This window comes from Tachysurus fulvidraco, chromosome 18 (genome assembly GCF_022655615.1).
Source record: "Tachysurus fulvidraco isolate hzauxx_2018 chromosome 18, HZAU_PFXX_2.0, whole genome shotgun sequence".
NCBI lineage: Eukaryota > Metazoa > Chordata > Actinopteri > Siluriformes > Bagridae > Tachysurus > Tachysurus fulvidraco.
Window position 1 is genome coordinate 14290604 of NC_062535.1, and position 18467 is coordinate 14309070.

Here is an 18467-nt window from a genome sequence, read left to right on the forward strand (position 1 = left end):
CAAAAAGAAGGATCCAAGTATTCTTATGTAACAGCAATACCAATAACAAAGGATTATCTCAATTATATCTGTATTTTCCAGCAGTTTAAAAAAAAAAGAAAAACAGTACAAAGACCTAAGATCCTCAAATATTTATATCATGGTACTGTGCAAATGTCTTATTGGCAGGGTTGAAGGAAACGAAGATGGACAATTGAAAAAAATCGCATAGCAGCAATTACCATTTCCGAAGCAAGCCTCAGTCCTGATATACCAATGTATTATATACTATATATGTAAGTAGACCATATAAACATTGCTTATTTTACAGCATGTGGACAAGGAGGAAAAGTCCCAGAGTTGCTCAGGAAAAGGCAGCATTGCTCCATGTGCTGTAGTGCTCAGTGCCATCATAGACCTAGGGCCAGTAGCATTAATGTGATGACTGTGAAAAATTAGCCATCGGAACCATAACACTTCAGCAATGCAACAGGAGAATTGGAGTTAAGTGCACAATTCGCATGTGTTTAATGTCACAAAACTTGTTTGCTTGTCTATTTTGCTTGTCTGTTTCCCTTAGAAATCCCACACCACACATATGGCACAGGGTTCTTGTGGCCAGTGAGCATTTTAGCATCTTGTTCTGCCCCATCACTTTTTCTTTTGCACAATATCAGTCATTTCCATTTCTCTTCATCAGCTACTGTAGCTCTACCGATGCATGAGCACTATGTGTGACTGCTAATGAGTATGTTATGGTAGCTAGAAGAACTATGCGAGCGTTTAGATTTTTGGAAGAGAGCTTAAAATTAAAGAATGAACCATTTTTTAATAGGTTTTATTATTATTACTTAATTGTGTATTATTTTAGTTTAAAAAGGCAAAGTTCCCAGATCACATTGTGGAACTCTAGAAGCTGGCAACTCAGTTCTTGCTGTGCATGCAGTTTCTCACATGCATTAATTGAAAGATGAGAGATCTTCAACCACCCAAGTTGCCAAGGCAGCTTCCTAGGGTATATGGTCACATTCTTTGCTAGCAATGAGTGTTAGACATGGAATTACAGCCTAATTAGAATGTAAAATATTGTGGTTTCTGCCATAATTAAAGAGGTGGCTTAAATGCTATCAAGTTCGATTGTATGTTTAGTAGAGACTGGGAATTAGCATGGTATGCTTGTGGATTTGACCCAACAAAATTGTCATGTGCTAGCAGAACACTTGCCCTGTATTTGGTTTGTAGTGTTCAAATGTTATGAGTTGCTAAGCTGAGTCAGAGATTTGCTTCCATCGTGACTTTCATAATGGTTTTTCCTTTATTTATCACTTCATCACCAAATTAACTATCTTCATCCTTCAAGCTGAGCAACATTTGGACTTATTTGGTGACATGGTTGTGTGAAGGTCCATTTCAAGGTTTGCACAGTGTAAACTACAAACTCAGACATATGTACGGAAGTTGCCGTACAACAGATGTGTTCTCAACGGAATGTGGATATGGTTTGCGTAGTATAGAAAATGATGGATGTTGACTCAAGCCATATGGAGGTACTTTAGGCTGTGTGGGAGCTTGGATTGTTTCTCATTTATCAGAGCTATTATGAAGACCAAGACTGGTGCCCCAGCACGCTAGACCATGAAGACATAACAAATGCACAAAAACAATAATATTTGTTAACTCTGTTGCTACTGACGCCTGCAAAATTACTGGCACCTGTTCATGAGAACAAGTAAAAATGATTTTAAATGAGATTAAAATGAATGTAGAGGTACTATTTGCAGATAACCTTAATAAAATACTCATTTTACAACTTTTGTATACCATTTTAATTATCTAGCCATCTCTTTTAAAAGAGGAAACTAGACAAAAAAACATACAGCAGGTTTAATCTCAAAATATCACACTTTACATGTATTCATTCATTCAGGGTGTCAATATTTATGACATTGACATTGCAGGTTAACAGAAGAAGGAGTCTTGATTGACTGAGTAACTCAAGAAAAGAAAAAGCGATCTCATGAAAGAATCTGACTTGAAAAATAACGATAATAATTAATACAGTTACTGTATTCATAATATCCTTAAGATTATTGTATATTTTTTCAGATAATTATCCCAGAGGAGGATTTATGATTGTAGGTCATTAAACTTCTATCCCTGAAACCTGCTCCCAGCCCTGAGGGATTGGACATTTTGTAATGTACATGTGGATATCAGAGAGCATACTGGACAGATGTTAATCTCCAGGGACTCCTTTACCAAATTGACATCTGCTGTCCTCTTCAGTGTTTCTGTTTTTTTTACCAGGCATCTAGTTTTCAAAGCACGGCTATGATCTTATCATAGCACATCAAGTGTATTTTGAAACACTTGCGTTTCTGACAGCTTGCACTGTCTGGAATTTTATTCTTCCAGGATTAGGAAAATGTCACGATGAGTGATGAAGAAGAACTATAGAAATATATTGAATTGCAGATGTTGTAGGGTGTAAAAGTACACAGGTCATTGTAGGCAAACTTTTCATAGCCTTGTATGTGACAGACATACAATGTCAGGGAAATCCGGTGAATGATATTCATGCCTAAATATTTACAACAGGGACAAACAGCTTCAATTTATTGCCGCTACAAACAAACTAGAACTTACATAAATGATAATAACCTGGGCTATTTCCTATGTTTTGAATGAGTGTTTTGTTTTCAATGATTATTTATATAGTCAATGGAGATTTATGAAAATACCAAACCAAACCAAACCTTTAAATAAAGTCAAACAAGATAAGTATCAAAAATTATTTTGGATATCATCAGTAAGTAATACTCACATATGCTAAAAAAAAAGCAGTTTCACGTCAGTTTGGAATTACTTTGTCATTATTTCCACATATCTCAAAGTATTTCAATGAAATTCGTTTTTTTAACATTTAAACGTAATATCGAGTTATCTTGATGGTGGTATAATATCTTGAAATATGGAGTAATTCATGCAAAAAAAATATTATGTAAAAGAAAACAAGGTTGTGTGAGTTTCTGTTACGACATTGAATTTGATTATTTTCCTATAAATATCCAACGTATTTTAATCCTCTTATAGAAAAGTAATTTGGTAAAAACAAACATATGATCAATAAAAAAAAAAGACAAATACAAAGTTGTCCATCCTGAATGACTCTTTCATATCGCAAACACGTTTACACTTGACACTTCATCCATATTACATAAATATAATATATAGAGTTAGATTAAAAAATATGATGTAAATATATCCTTCCAGAAAGCTGTATATATCAACAATTTTACATATTTATTTATTCAGGGTTTTTCATCTACTAACTTGTAGCATTAAATTATGTAGCTCATCTGCTGTGAATGTTCTTTGGCTCTAACATATCAGAATTAATACTTATAAAGCTGTGATTTAAAAATACAGACAGAATAACTGCCTAAGCTGCTGTTCCACCTTCTGACCAATCAGGTTGGAAAATTTAACGAGAGAGAGAGAGTGTGTGTGTGTGTGTGTGTGTGTGTGTGTGTGTGTGTGTGTGTGTGTGTGTGTGTGTGTGTGTGTGTGTGTGTGTGTGTGAGAGAGAGAGAGAGAGAGAGAGAGAGAGAGAGAGAGAGAGAGAGAGAGAGAGAGAGAGAGAGAGAGAGAGAGAGATTATGCTGAAATAAAAACATAGCACTCCTTCCTTAAACATGCAGTTTAAAGCTTGTGGGGCTCTAAATGAAATGAAATTAGGAATGACATCCACCACCAGGATCAACAGAAAATGATTTAGTTATATTAAGGGCAAAATACTATTTATAATCTAACACAAGGGACACATCCAAATGAACAAAAATATGCCTCCATCTTGGAAGAATATCAAAGTTTAGTCAGGATGTTTATAGGTAGCATCTGTTAAAGTCTGCAGAGTTCATACAGGAAGACAAGTGCGTGTGTTGTTAACTTAGCAAATAGGCAGCAGCATAAGGATGTAGTTATGACTGTCATTAACTGCAAACCACCATCATGCAGAAGTAAACAGAAGCACTACTGTTACTATCCACAGTGCATGCTTTTCTTTTAAATACATCTAATATGACTCCTAATAAGCAATCCTCCGATCTGTCTGGAAGGCGTAAATTGCACAAAGAGCTCCTCCTAGTGTAGAACTAAGGTCCATTTCAGCAGTGCTTCATAGAAAATATTCTTCTTTTCCAATATTTAATATTTCGTTAAACCTGTATAATAAGTGCTAAAAAAAAATAATGAATTTGAGTCCATGTGATGTTAAGCACTCAAGCACAAGCACTCAGATTGTGGACCTCTAAATCTCACAGGAACGTAACGTAATAAACTGAAATAGAACATCTATCAGTATTTTAGTATTTCTGATTTAATGAGCAATCGGATCATATTAAATCCACTAAATCTATATCAGATAAAGTAAAAAAAAACGAATGTTTCCTTTTTTATTTTATTTGCACCAGTAGGGTCCTGCCCTCTACCCCAATTTAGCAGGAAGGAATTAGTGTTAAGTCTGTAATGAACTCAGAAATGATCCTGACCTATTAGCTCCTTAGGTGCACAATTCCACTGGACTATAATCTCTTGTAGAAAGGTCATTATTTACATTTACACCCAAATGAGGATGAGTTTCCCTTCTGAGTCTTCCGTCACCTCGGTCTTGCTCATTAGAGATAAATAGTAACTTTTACATTTTTATTCTGTTTCTATACTTCTGTAAAGCTGTTTTGAAGTTATAGAAGCACTATACAAATAAACTGAATTGAACTGAATTGTTCATCTGCCAATTCCCACCCACTACTGTAGCTAACTCCACTATATTGTATGATAGCTAGATCAGTTCAAACTGCTGCTCATGCTGTTACATAAGACACCATAACACAATGCAATCTGTCTTCTTCCACAGACGTGAGATCACAAACACCTATGATTGGCTGGTGTCACTCTGACTGACAGAGGAGAGAAAGTATCTCATCCCTTCCATTTAAAGAGCATGGCCAATTTTGCTCTATTCATTCCTGGTTCACAGACAGTTGTGGCACTGATGGCATACAAACTCAATACAAAGCTTTTTTTTTCCTTGTGAAACTCATGAGCCCTTTTGATTAGCTATCGAGTTGATATAATAGAGGTAGACATAGTGAAACAATAATGGACTTATTCACTCACACTCATAAAACGTGTTAATTGAGAAACTGGTCGAGTTTTAGACGGATGTTTTCGAAGGCATCTTTTCCCAGGTAATCAATCTGACCCTCTTCCCATCTCTTCCGATGCTCCAAATTCTCTTTTAAAGCCTCCAGTCTGGCCTGAAAAATACAAATAAAAAAGTGTTTTAGTCCAAGGTGACATAAGGAAGAGATTGATCTGTAGAATTCTGTAAGATGTAAGCTTGCCCTACAAAAAATAATATTTTTATCTATATCCCAGTGTCTTTAAATTATTCCTGTGGTTTTTGTGTATAGAAAATGTAATTAGATTTAATTACTCCAAACCATTTTAATGACTAGCTAAATGACTAACCATTTAATCATTAAAACATACTGAGATGTGCTGCCCTTGGAAAATAATCTATGATGAATCAAAAACGTTGATCATTCTTCATTTCAAAAGCATGGCCAGAAGTGTTCGATTCCTCTTATACCACAGCAATTTTTCGTTGTTGTTAGTAACAAATTGAGTAATTAAACATCACATTCAACCCAGTCCATAAAAATGACTCCTTAAAAAATGTCTGCACAGATTGTCTTACGTATCTGCCATACAAACCCCTACTTACTAATTTATTTTCAAATAATCAACATGATTGAATTCAACAGGTTTGGTGGGAAAAGAGAAAAAAGTAGCATAACTAGTTGCTTATATGTGTTAGTAGTTTGGCAGCTAGTTTTCTGTGAGTACTAGTTTAAATCTGATTTAGAATTCACTGAACTGGATTTAAATCGATATGAATTCAGGATATAAATCCATGTATAGTAAAATAACCCACATTCACTTTACATGTAAAACATGTTGAATGCTAATGCCAATGCTACTGTATCTCCAGAGCTAGTTCGTGTTAGCATTGCAGCTTAAGCTAAATTTACACATTGTTTACGTTTCAGTATGTTTCACCAGTTAGTTTTTACTCCCTTATACTCCCTAATAAACTGTGTTACTGTTACTGTTTTAGATAATGATTTATGTTGGTAATGTTCTCTCTTTTTTTTTTTTTTGTGAATGAATGAATCACTTAAACAACATCTGGTACAAAAAACATCGCGTTTTTTTTTTATTAGAAAGACTGAGGCAGTCAAGAAATAGCTATTTTTTACCAACAGATGGCAGTAGAAGAATTGATAAATCTCTAGTCTTGAGTTTAAACAAGCAAAGGAAAATCTTTGAGGTTTCCAGTTCCAGTGGAAAATAAATGTCCTCATTTACGTATGTACATCTAAAAATAAGTCCTTATTGGTCTGCAAAACCTCAAAGCCAAAATGGCTGGCAATCTGAGAGCAATAAATTCTTCCACTTTTTGTTCGACTTTCTTGAAAAACCTACAGTGTCTGATGAGGCTTCCATGAGGACACCTTCTGCTCCTGAGACTTCTTCTTCTTCCTGTTGTTGTTCAGCTGGTGGTTCCTGATGCTCAGATTTGTCCAAATCTTCAGGATCAGCAGCAGATACCACATCAGGATTAGAGCACTGGAGTGTTTCGGGCAACAAAATAAGAACATCTCAATAACACTGACAGATTAGACATGCACTGAATTAGATCTGAATCTGAATTGCTTGTTTGGTGAATTGTAAAATAAAGGCTGCTTAAAATATAAAATGTAATAAAATATAAGATGTAGAGTGTTCCGTGCACTGGTTTAATACTTTCTCAGGATTATGTCATGTGAATTAATACTTGAAAGTGAAACATACTCTTCAGTTTGGTTTACTGACTCTGTCTTTGTATAAAGGGCTGATGTGTTTTTCACAAGGCGTGTCTAAATTCTTCACCAGTGAGTTGAAGAATGCCCGAGGGTTTACTGCTGATCTCGAAGATGGAGTCAATTTATTATGAGTCACAGAGAGAGAGAGAGAGAGAGAGAGAGAGAGAGAGAGAGAGAGAGAGAGAGAGAGAGAAGTACCTGGTTGCTGCCCAAATTTCCCCTTGGCTAAAAGATTCTAAATCCCTGCTGCATTTAAAAACCATAAATTCTGTATGACAAATTAACAAACAGTATGACAAATTACCAAACAGAGCAATTATATATATATATATATATATATATATATATATATATATATATATATATATATATATATATATATTCATATATAAACTTATTTATTTCTTATTTATTTCTTTGTGTCTATTGTGTTGTTACTCATTCTATCCCCCCATCCCCGGCTTAGTGTAATTGATATATAATTGATTTATTGATATATAAAAAACAGTAGATTATGGTTCAATTTCTGCAGATCGGTTCTTTGTACTATGACACTGTGGAGTACATGAATCTGATTGGACAGAAGGTGATGATCAATTTTTCTCAAACAGCAGTTCAAGCCAAGAGGCTTTTATCGTTATTTCGACCCTATGAGCTGATGCAGTATACTGTAAAATGAAACAACGTTCCTCCGGGACCCCGGTGCTACTGTACATAATGACACAGAGCTGCATAAGACAACACAGAACTAAGGGCTAAAAGGAAAAAATTGTGCAACCCTGTGCTAACAGATCTGATAGTAGTCTAAGAGAATAGTATAAGAGAAATAACCACTGCTGGAAATGGTGTCAGTGGACCTCAGGGTGGTGTAAGTAATACTACTCCACATACCCAGGTAGATTTTTTTGTGTTGTTCAATGCTTATGTTGTACTTTGTATGGTTGTGTATGTTAAAAATAAAAGTCTTAATCCTTTATTTATATAAAGTGCTCTGAGATTTTAAACTCTATATGAAAAAGTGATCAAGATTACTGGACCCGAGATGTAAACAGAGTAAAGGTTTTATTTGGCCAACGGCCTAGGGTGTGGTCGTAGAGAATTTTATCTTTATCTTTACCGTGAAAAACATTCAGGGCACGAGGGAGATGTTCTTTGATAAAATTGTAGCCCTGATGCCAAATGTCCTCCAGTTAGCAAAAAATGAAAAATTGCAATTCCTTTTTGAAGAGGAGCACGATGCAACGTCTGCGACTTCATTTGTCACAGTGTGTCACAGCCCGAGGGTCATTGCAGAGCTAATATTGTTGCTGGAGAGTCTTTCACATAAAGCAAGCCCATTATTGCTCTGGCTGATGAGTTCCATTCTCACCCTTGAGTCATTCTCAAATTTTTTTGATGGATTTTTTTTTTATGTGTGTGTGTGTGTATGTGTGTGTGTGTGTGTGTGTGTGTGTGTGTGTGTGTGTGTGTGTGTGTGAGTGCGTGTGTGCGTGCAGTTGCATTTACTAGGGATACATCAATACCAATTCCAATAATATATTAGTAGATATCATAGATTCCATGGTAACTTACTCATGCTTCGATACCCACATCCACGTGACACTGTGTGACGTAGGCCAAATGTACACAGCTACACTAATGATATGACATGATAGTGATCTGGAAATATTTCATGATTAATAATAGCAAAACTGCTTTGCTAAAATATTAAGAGGAGGAACTACAGCATCTTCCTACACACAAATAAACTGATAAATCTTCGAAACAACGATTCACTAGCAACACAAATCTAGGTGAGAATCTCTGTCTACAAACAAGACTAGAAGAGAGAGAAAATACCAGCTCTTACCTAGTATGTTGTTCTTGATATAATAATAATATTAAGAAGAAGAAGACAAGGAATTCCAACACAATTCTGAAACAATAACATGCTTTACAACACTATTTACTGTAAGCTAAAGCTAGCTAATACATATCATTTAAAAGAAATTGAAAAAATGAGACTAGTAACCAAAGTGTGTGAACACATAAACGCACATATATGCTTGTTAGGATTGGTAGACATGGATGTAACAGTGCTTTATATACATGTATATTGGGTTAAGGGCATTCTTAAAGGCCTGGTGCTTGAACCCCTGTCCTTCTGATCAGTAACCCAGAACCTTAAACATTGTAGAGCTTGTAGTCAGTCTGAATTCTTATTTTAAGTACATGCTGGACGCTTGAACTGAGCTGAAATGCAGATTCGGTGAGTGATGTCAGAACTCAATGCTCTCTAATTTCTAATCTACATTAGGGAAGCAACCAAAGATCATAAGTTTAAATCTAGGAACTGAGAGAGCTGAAGTGCCACTATTTGGTCCTTGAGATACATTTTTAACTGCTCGCGTATATACAGTACGCCTGAGTCGGATTCTCACTTGAATGTCGTTTTGCATAAAAGCGTACTCCATTTGAATAAGTGTAAATGTAAACAGCTCAAAATGACTCCTCTCACCGTCTCCTCCAGCTGATGACATGTACTTGAGCTTGACGCATTCAACGTCAGCTTCCCGAGTGATTCACTGGGTATTCTCTCTTCTCTGTCCTCGGCCTGAGAGACGGATTCACAACTGTGAGGATGAGGAGGAGCGGTGGGTGATGTTGCAGAGGGTGGTGACCTCTAGAGCAAAAAAAACAAACAACAGACAAATAAGCAGAGATCTACCTCCACATGTCCAGAAATGGACTCTGACCCTGTCTTGTGTGTTAAAGCATGCTGAGCAAATATATATGCAAAGCTCATACATGTTCTAGTGGACTGTAATGTAAATCAGAGCTCTGATTCAATTTCATTTAAAAATTTCAGAAAGAAAGCCCTTTCATAAGTAACCAAGCATCTGCGTATAATTCTGTATATTATTATTATTATTATTATTATTATTATTATTATTATTATTATTATTATTATTATTATTATTATTGTTGTTGTTGTTGTTGTTGTTGTCTTTATAATATAAAAGAATAAAACACTAAGGGGTGTGCTGTCATAGGAAATTTTATCTTATACCAATTTACCAAGATTCAATAACATTATTCTCCATTTCAAATTACATTTAATGTGGTCAAATATCCAGGAGTTGTTGTTATCGCCTATCCTATAGCAACTATAAACCCCAGTCACTAGTCTCTCTTTTTTCTCTTGTTACTAAGAAAGTCAAAGATTTGTTTAAAAATTTTACAGTTACAAAATTCTGAAACTGCAGAATCCTTCCAAAATTGCTAAAGACACATTCATTCATTTTCTATCGCTTATACAAACTTCTCGGGTCACGGGGAGCCTGTCCCTATCTCAGGCATCATCGGGCATCGAGGCAGGATACACCCTGGACAGAGTGCCAACCCATCACAGGGCACACACACACTCTCATTCACTCACACACTACGGACAATTTTCCAGAGATGCCAATCAACCTACCATGCATGTCTTTGGACCGGGGGAGGAAACTCCCGAGGCACGGGGAGAACATGCAAACTCCACACACACAAGGCGGAGGTGGGAATCGAACCCCCAACCCTGGAGGTGTGAGGCGAACATGCTAACCACTAAGCCACCGTGCCCCGCTAAAGAAACATCTCCTTACAACAATAAAATCGTATGTGTAGTGTCCACCATACTAGTCCCAAGTCCCTGTTACAGAAAATAAGTGGACACTTTCTGAGCAATCAGAATCTATTATTCAACAGTACATGGTGCATAAACATTTAATACATTTAATTTTTTATACTTTCTATGTTGTGAAAATAGATATGATATATCTGAAACACAACTGTGGACTTACATGAGGCAAAGCGGCTACATGGGTGGAACATGGTGCGGCCGCTAACATTTCCAGCTGCTCGATCGGTTCAGCATCCTTGAGCTCATAAGACACATTTACATGTGTTTTTGTGTGACTGTAGTACTCTGCCCACCATAGATTGACAAATTTCTCCAAGTTCCTGTTGGAATCCCATTGAGCAACCTCAGTGGACGGTTGCTGCTTGTATGAAACATGCCAAGGCTTGTTCCTTCCCAGGAAGTGGACGATCCTTGCTTGATGGCCATACCTGCATACAGTATACAATGAGACCGATGGAAATGAAAACTCAAGTGTTTTCAACATAATATCTTTCTCCATTTTCTTTTTTCTACAAACTTCCATTGGATTGTACTGATTTTTTTCACTAAAAGGAAACATGTTGAAATTTTTTTCTATGGTATTCTAAAAATGCTTGAAAATCCCTTTAAGATATCCTTGAGTATTTTTGATATTTTGCTTTTGCAGCCAGAGAAGATGGTTCTTGATCATTCCGTTGAGTACGTACTTGTGGAAAGCTGGTAAATAAGTGTAGATTGCATTGACACTGAGGTTGTAAATGAACGGTAGATGCTTATTGATGTCCTTTATTGCCCAGTCACTGAAAAAAGTGTTTAAAATTCCCTGGTCACCTCCTAAAAACAAACAAACAAGAAAACATAAGGTTAAAACAGTACTTGTGACTTTTAATGGGTTTCTCATTAAAGTTCTCAACCTTAAACTCGTAAATAGCACTAAGTATGAAATATCAATCGCTCCTTTATCTTCAGTAACCTCTGTTCTAGTTATATATCCTGTGCACTGTACTATAATCTTCTCCTTTTTCTGCTTTTCTTTTCCCCCTCACCCTCACCATCAAAGCTGCCACACGTCCTGCCATGCTCCAGCAGGCGTGAGTGGGTCTCCAGTGATGGCCTGAATACAAACACGCCAGAGTTGAAGCAGTCGGGCCAACCTGGATCTGGAGCTGCCGAGAGCTCTTCTCGTTCAAACAACTCGTCCACGTTACACAGCACCTGCAAGAACATGCATCCAGGATGTACTTCCGTTAAATCGGTCAGAAGATGTTCATTTTTTTTTAATAGTAATAATAATAGCAGCTTCTTAGAGTAGTTAGAACTGCAAATCACCAGTTTGTATCAATGTCATTTTCTACCGCTTATCTGAACTTCTCGGGTCACGGGGAGCCTGTGCCTATCTCAGGCGGCATCGGGCATCAAGGCAGGATACAGCAATCAACCTACCATGCATGTCTTTGGACCGGGGGAGGAAACCGGAGTACCCGGAGGAAACCCCCGAGGCACGGGGAGAACATGCAAACTCCACACACACAAGGCGGAGGCAGGAATCGACCCAACCCTGGAGGTGTGAGGCGAACGTGCTAACCACTAAGCCACTGTAACAACTCTTTTTCTGGTTCATAGATTTTGAATACACATCTCTCTATTTGTTCTGTTGGCAAAGGAAACATGTTTGGTATATTGTAAATCTTCATTATCTATTTCCATGTCGCACTTCGTAGCTCTTTCGAACAAACGCTGCTGTGTAAATGACCCTTTATTTCAGATCATTTGCACTGGGGCCACATTTACATTTATGGCATTTGGCAGACGCCCTTATCCAGAGTGACTTTTATTTGTATCTCATTTTATACAACTGAGCAATTGAGAATTAAGGGCCTTGCTCAGGGGCCCACAATGGCAGTTGGTGGATTTGGGATTTGAACTCACAAGACTTTCAGACCTAAGGTCCAGACCTTAACCACTACGGTACCACATCCACCATATATCACTGATCCATGTCAATCATCTTAAATTTTTTTTCACATGGTCCAAACACAATGATACAACCTACAGATGCATTAAAAGTTATTTCCTACTAACTACTCACAAGTGTATCGGCATCCAGGAACACACATTTGGTGTACTGTATAAGCGTCCAGCAGTGAAGCTTGGTAAATGTGACGCCCAGGTCTGGACGTCCTAGCCAGAAGAGATGAGCCCTGTCCCTGCTGTCCAACATGTCCACCACTATAACCTCATCAAACACGTCTTCCAAAGACAAACTGGAGACGTATACAAGACAGCAGCTGCACATGAATCATTTAAATCATCCGGAACAATTCCGTGACATATTAAATAATAAAGTGACAGTGTCACTTTTAGAAAGCAATAAAAGGCGCGTGTGTTTACGCACATCAAGGAATCGAGTTTGGAAAAAATATGTAAATCAGAAACATACAAAAAAATTACGCATATTAAGAGCTAGATTGTTGGGACTGTTAATACTTCTAGGTATGAACTATTCTTGTAAAGATATAGAGGTGTTAGTTTGACTCAAGGGGATTTTTCTAGGATTCTTATAGATATTTTACAGAATATTCAACAACTGGAATCTACCTGTTGGGATGTTGTATAACATTTAAAGCCCACATAAAGTTCCCTGTAAAGAATTTGTTGTATCAATAAGTTGTTCTACTTGGATGCTTACTGTAAAAGGTTCTTCTCCTTTAAAGAGTGAATGACAAAACAGGTAAAGTACAGCTTATTATTTATTTATTTATTTTTTAAATGTCCCTCCTTGGTCTAATATTTTGTGATGCAAAAAAGCCTTCACAAATAACATTTGTCAAATGTTTGAGTTAAAACACTTTCTACCAATAAAATACTCTGGTATTTACAAAAACACGTATTAATGAAGACTTAATGAAGGAGGAGTGAATCCTTTCATTTCTGTCTAGATTAAAGATCATCTTTTAGTTATATTTTTACGGCACTTATACTTTTAACATAAACACTGCAGGACTTTGCACATGCATGTGTTCTATGTGTACACTGCACACTTTACACTTAAAACCATGCACATCATTTGGATTTTTTGGATTTTGCACTTATAGTCATTCTGGCATTTTGTAAATTTGTCATTTATGTCTTTTGTCACTTTGTTTCTTTCCTCGCCTCCTTATAACTTACTGTATGTAATAGTTTGCTGGGAGGATTCATATACAGTAGTAAGATTATGATTGTATGGTGTAACAGATGTACATATGACAATAAACTCTTACATCTTGAAAGAAAGCTAGCAGGTTCCTTGTTAACCATGTTAACCACAAATGAAATAATTCTAGTTTGATCTGTCCTTTAGTAATGAAGTAGCCATTTTCACTTACCGTGCCTCTCTGCTAATGTCAGGAGAAACCATAACCACCAGTTTTCGAGTTGTTCCATGCCTTCGCAAGCACTTGCCCACCACTAGACTCCCCATGATGTAGGCATCACTAGTAGCCAGTGTCACAAAGGCCTGTTTAGCCTCTAATACAGAATGACAGACAAGAAAGTATTTGACAAGATGTGAAAAGGGTAAATCTGGAGAAGCTGGAGAGATCCTCAGCTCAGATGGTGGAACACAACATTCAAACGGGGAAGTTGTGGCCTAATGGTTAGAGAGTCTGACTCCTAACCCTAAGGTTGTGGGTTCGAGACTCGGTCCAGCCATGACTGAAGGTGCCCTTGAGCAAGGCACCGAACCACCCCCCAACTGCTCCCCGGGCGCTGCAGCATAAATGTTCCATGCTCCACGTGTGTGTTCACTGCTGTGTGTGAGCACTTTGGATGGGTTAAATGCAGAGAACAAATTCTGAGTATGGGTCACCATACTTAGCCGTATGTCACGTCACTTTCACTTTCAAACCCCAGATACTCCACATGCTGGGCTTTCTGGAAGAGTGGTTCATTGTGAATGTTTCTTTGGTCCGATGCAACCATAATTTAATTTATTGGCCTTGAAACAAAGCTTTAATCAAGAACCTGAAAATACCCTTGTCATGGTGAAACTTGGTGTTTGTAGCATTACCGTTCTTCTCTTGGTTATTTCTCTAACTAATCCCCTACTAACCCTGATATCTAGTGGACAGCCTCTTCTAGACATGTCATGGATGGACATGGATGTTCTTTTTCTTTTTTTTAATGTTGTTCACTCATGTGGTTATCACAGCGGATCATCTGGTCCACATATCTGAATTGGCACAGATTTACACCGGATGCCCTTTCTAACGCAGGCCTCTCATTATTTTTACGGGTTTGGGACCGGTGCTGAGAATTAGCTCTTCATTGGCTGGGTTAGCTCCATGCCCAGTAATGAAACCGTGGCAATTAGAGCGTGAGAACCTGCCACTGGACCTCCATTCTTTAAATAATTGAATTTAATGGTGCTCTACTGGATGGATAATGTTCAGCATATTCTTTTGTTTCAGACCTTGGTATTTATGATGCTGTTAATTTAGCTATGTTTTCTAACAATTTTTGGTCATGATGCTTAGAAGTTTTAGTATTTTCACCTAATTGTCAAATCAACTGCCTCATGTGTATAAATTCCAAACAGCCTAATTAACAAGTTACATTTTATTTTGTTCTCTGAGCTACTCATTTAACGGTCTGGATATAATATCCTAGTGTTCAGAGCTTGAGTATCTTCTCCATCTGTCTCTCATACCAGATGGATCATTGGAGAGAAATGACAATAAGTCAGCACTACATTGTCCAAGTCTGGACAGCCAGTGCTATAGCTTAATAATACAAAGTGTTCTTTGATGGGAGCTTGATGAGTCCGAAGCCTTCGGAAATTTGATTAATGGCAGTGTTGTCTCTCTGACCTTCTCTCCACAAGACCAAAGAAACAGATGGCTGCTACATGAATGAAATGTCACCATATACTGAATGGCAATCAAGGTCATAATAACCGAAGTACTGTGTTGCCATGCAGACCGAAAACTAATATTGTAATTCATGCTTTTGATAAGAAGAGTTTATTCAGTAGACTTTATAAAGGGTGCTAATTAAATAGACTGGGTTCTAGATACTGAATACATGTAGTACATATACAAGGTTTTTGGTATAATAGAATACATGGAATAATAGTCTCTGTAATACATTTCTTATTTTCTGATCAGAAAAATGAAATGTAAATCATTTTTAAGTGAGTTATTTTCATGAGTTATTTTCATGCCCTTACCTGACATTTTCTATCTTCTTTTTTTTTTTTTTTTTTGCCTTATGCTTTCTGCTGTCTTTATAACTGGAATCAAATTCAGGCCACGAAATCCAGCATGGAAATACGTTCTGTTTATAGCCGGCTGCTGTGCCAAGGACTGATACCGTCACTCTGTGTCGCTCTGCGTTCTCCAAGAATCAAGCTGACTGGCTATATCTAGAAATCACTTCTATATCCAAGGCTGCAGAGCTCATGCCCTGTGTGGTGTGAAGCAAACTGAAACTCATAGCAGTAACTCCGGGTGACGACATGTTAAACAAAAAGTTCAGTGTGGACTCTGGGTCATGAGACTTTGGTCATTTAACTGCGCCACCACAGTTGGCATGGAAACCTGCAGGAATTCAAATATAAGCTTTAGAATGTATTCATGTAAGAACATTTCTGCCTCTAAGCTTTACAGCGTTCCTACAAATGGTCACACAAATGCATATCAGTACATTTATGATATTATCCAGGACGTCTTACAGAAGTGCTTTCAAAGTTTCTATAAATAAATACATCGACGCTGGTTCACTAGGTCATGGAATAAGTCTATTCTCTGTCTAAAACTCGACTAGGATCGAATATAGCAAGAAGAACACATTTATTTTATTTTTTTTTAAGTATTTGGAGAAGAGGTATGTCTTCACACGTCGTAAGAATGAAGACTCAGAAGTGACTCAGATCGTCAGACATCTAGAGGAACTTCTACTTCTACATTCCACCACCTAATGTACAAGCCAGAACAAAGACGAGTCTTGATGTGAACCTTCAAGAATGTGTATTAGTAGGCTAGATTTCCAAATCAACTGACTAAGGGATCGAGCTTTACAGTAAGTGTAATATCAGAAAAGAGTCCACAATATGGTGGTTTTATGCAGCACCCTGACTTTCTTTAAACGTCTCCCAAAGACTTACAGTATCTTCACTTATATGCAAAGGCCTAACTTTTACTCTTACAGTTCCATTTTTCAATTCATTAAACAATATAACAATACTTTTTTTTTACCCATTTATAGTTGAACTTATGTTGTGGAACGTCTGTGAAATTAGTCATTTCCTCACCAACCTCTTCTTGTTCTTTCATTAAGTTAACCAGACAAAAACTGACCACAGACTCCTTCCATAAATGATAAATAAATATCTCCACACAGGAAACTGCAACGTATTAACTGATGATATATTTTGCATTGAAATGTACGATTTGTAGTCTTTTTATGAGACACACATCTCTGTGTAAGCTTTAATACAAACCCAAGGTTCGACATCTCGAAAAAGTCAATGGACTTTCTCATGTTTATTCTTTATTCACTCAACCAGGCACATAAATAACACAACTGTTCAGATGTTTAGTCTTCTTCTTGATAACAATTTGTACAATTCAAGCATAATTGGTGACAAAAGCTACATGACTATTAGAATATTTACACAAGAAAAAAAGTGTAAAAATACAAATTGTATGCAGCTCCCTCATTAAACTCTGTCGTTAGTGCTAGTTTTCAAAGTGAACAGCATGGGACAAAAACTTAAAAGGATCTTAAAAGTACTTTTGTATTGAAAGAAAGAAAGAAAGAAAGAAAGAAAGAAAGAAAGAAAGAAAGAAAGAAAGAAAGAAAGAAAGAAAGAAAGAAAGAATGAAAGAAAGAAACACAAACAGCTTTCTTGAACCCTGTGTCATAAGGCCGACCTAAACATGACCTTGTCATCAGAACATGTCATGTCCAGTCATGCGACTGTTACCAGACGCAACGTAACGTGTAACGATCGAAGTTATAACGTTTAACGTCACACATGTACACGCTAGTTAGCATAAGTTCTGTGAAAAAAGATACAGCAATCACAGAACCTGTGAAACAGTCCTACGATTGGCATGACATCACTAATCACTATGTAGTCAGGTTGTGTTTTATTGCAAATGTCATGTTAAGCATGTTGCGATACTGACGTTTTATATATAAATTAATCATGCCCTAAAATGAACAGGTGTTGATTCATTATATATAACAGCACATCTCTGGCAGCTAGTTCTGCCTTTAATATATTTTTATTTATATTTATTTTAATGCATGTTTTTTGATATGTATTGATATTTGATATTGATATGTTGGAAGGTCTCCAGTGTCAAGAGCTTTCTTAACAATAGGAGTCCACCACATTGCTTTCTGCTTTCGGTTCATTCTGTTTTTGGAAAATAAATCTGCTCCAACGCAAAGGTTCATAACGATAAGGCGATGGTTTTATTGCTGGACATAAAGCACTTCGATAGAGAATGTGGTACATCAGTCATAACAGGTTCGGACCAAACATTTCCAGTTGTTAAGAAGTCACGGCATTGATTACGTTTAGCTCTGGATCGTGTCAGTCTTATGATGCATGGTTCAAGCTAAGTAAATGAAAGAAATGAAACAAAAATACTGACATCTACAGCAATAAGTCTTACTTTACGGCATGAAACATAAAATCTGTCCATATCATCAATTAAATAGGAAGGTCCATAAAGTAAAGGCAGCATTTAGTCATCATACACTGAGATAACAAACACACACACACAAAACTCAACATCGAACAAAATCACTCATTCTTTCCATTCTAGAATTTTTTCTAGAGTAATTTAAATTGAGTAATACCTCTAAGACAAAGCCGTCTGAGTGTTTTTAACTATCAGAGTGTCTAATTGTAAAAGGAATGCTGC

General features: G+C 36.9%; 2 protein-coding genes across 4 annotated transcripts in view; both read right to left on the reverse strand.

Annotated features, from left to right (window-relative positions):
- Positions 1-16883, reverse strand: part of gyg2 (glycogenin 2) — a 30641-nt gene extending 13758 nt beyond the window's left edge. The window contains exons 1-9 of the mRNA XM_027161666.2: positions 15758-16883; positions 13917-14058; positions 12638-12812; positions 11601-11763; positions 11256-11382; positions 10730-10997; positions 9406-9570; positions 6529-6672; positions 5158-5297 (exon numbers count right to left, since the gene is read on the reverse strand). Of these exons, the coding sequence (XP_027017467.1) occupies positions 5172-5297; positions 6529-6672; positions 9406-9570; positions 10730-10997; positions 11256-11382; positions 11601-11763; positions 12638-12812; positions 13917-14058; positions 15758-15764 (1317 nt within the window). The 5' untranslated portion in view covers positions 15765-16883 and the 3' untranslated portion in view covers positions 5158-5171. The remainder of the gene's footprint in view (positions 1-5157; positions 5298-6528; positions 6673-9405; positions 9571-10729; positions 10998-11255; positions 11383-11600; positions 11764-12637; positions 12813-13916; positions 14059-15757) is intronic.
- A 1106-nt stretch (positions 16884-17989) lies between these two features.
- The window catches only part of cd99 (CD99 molecule), a 27726-nt gene continuing 27248 nt past the window's right edge, over positions 17990-18467 (reverse strand). For all 3 annotated transcript variants that reach the window (XM_047802920.1, XM_047802918.1, XM_027161679.2), the window contains one exon: positions 17990-18467. This exon is cut by the window's right edge and continues 498 nt beyond it. The gene's annotated coding sequence lies outside the window, so the exon portion shown is untranslated.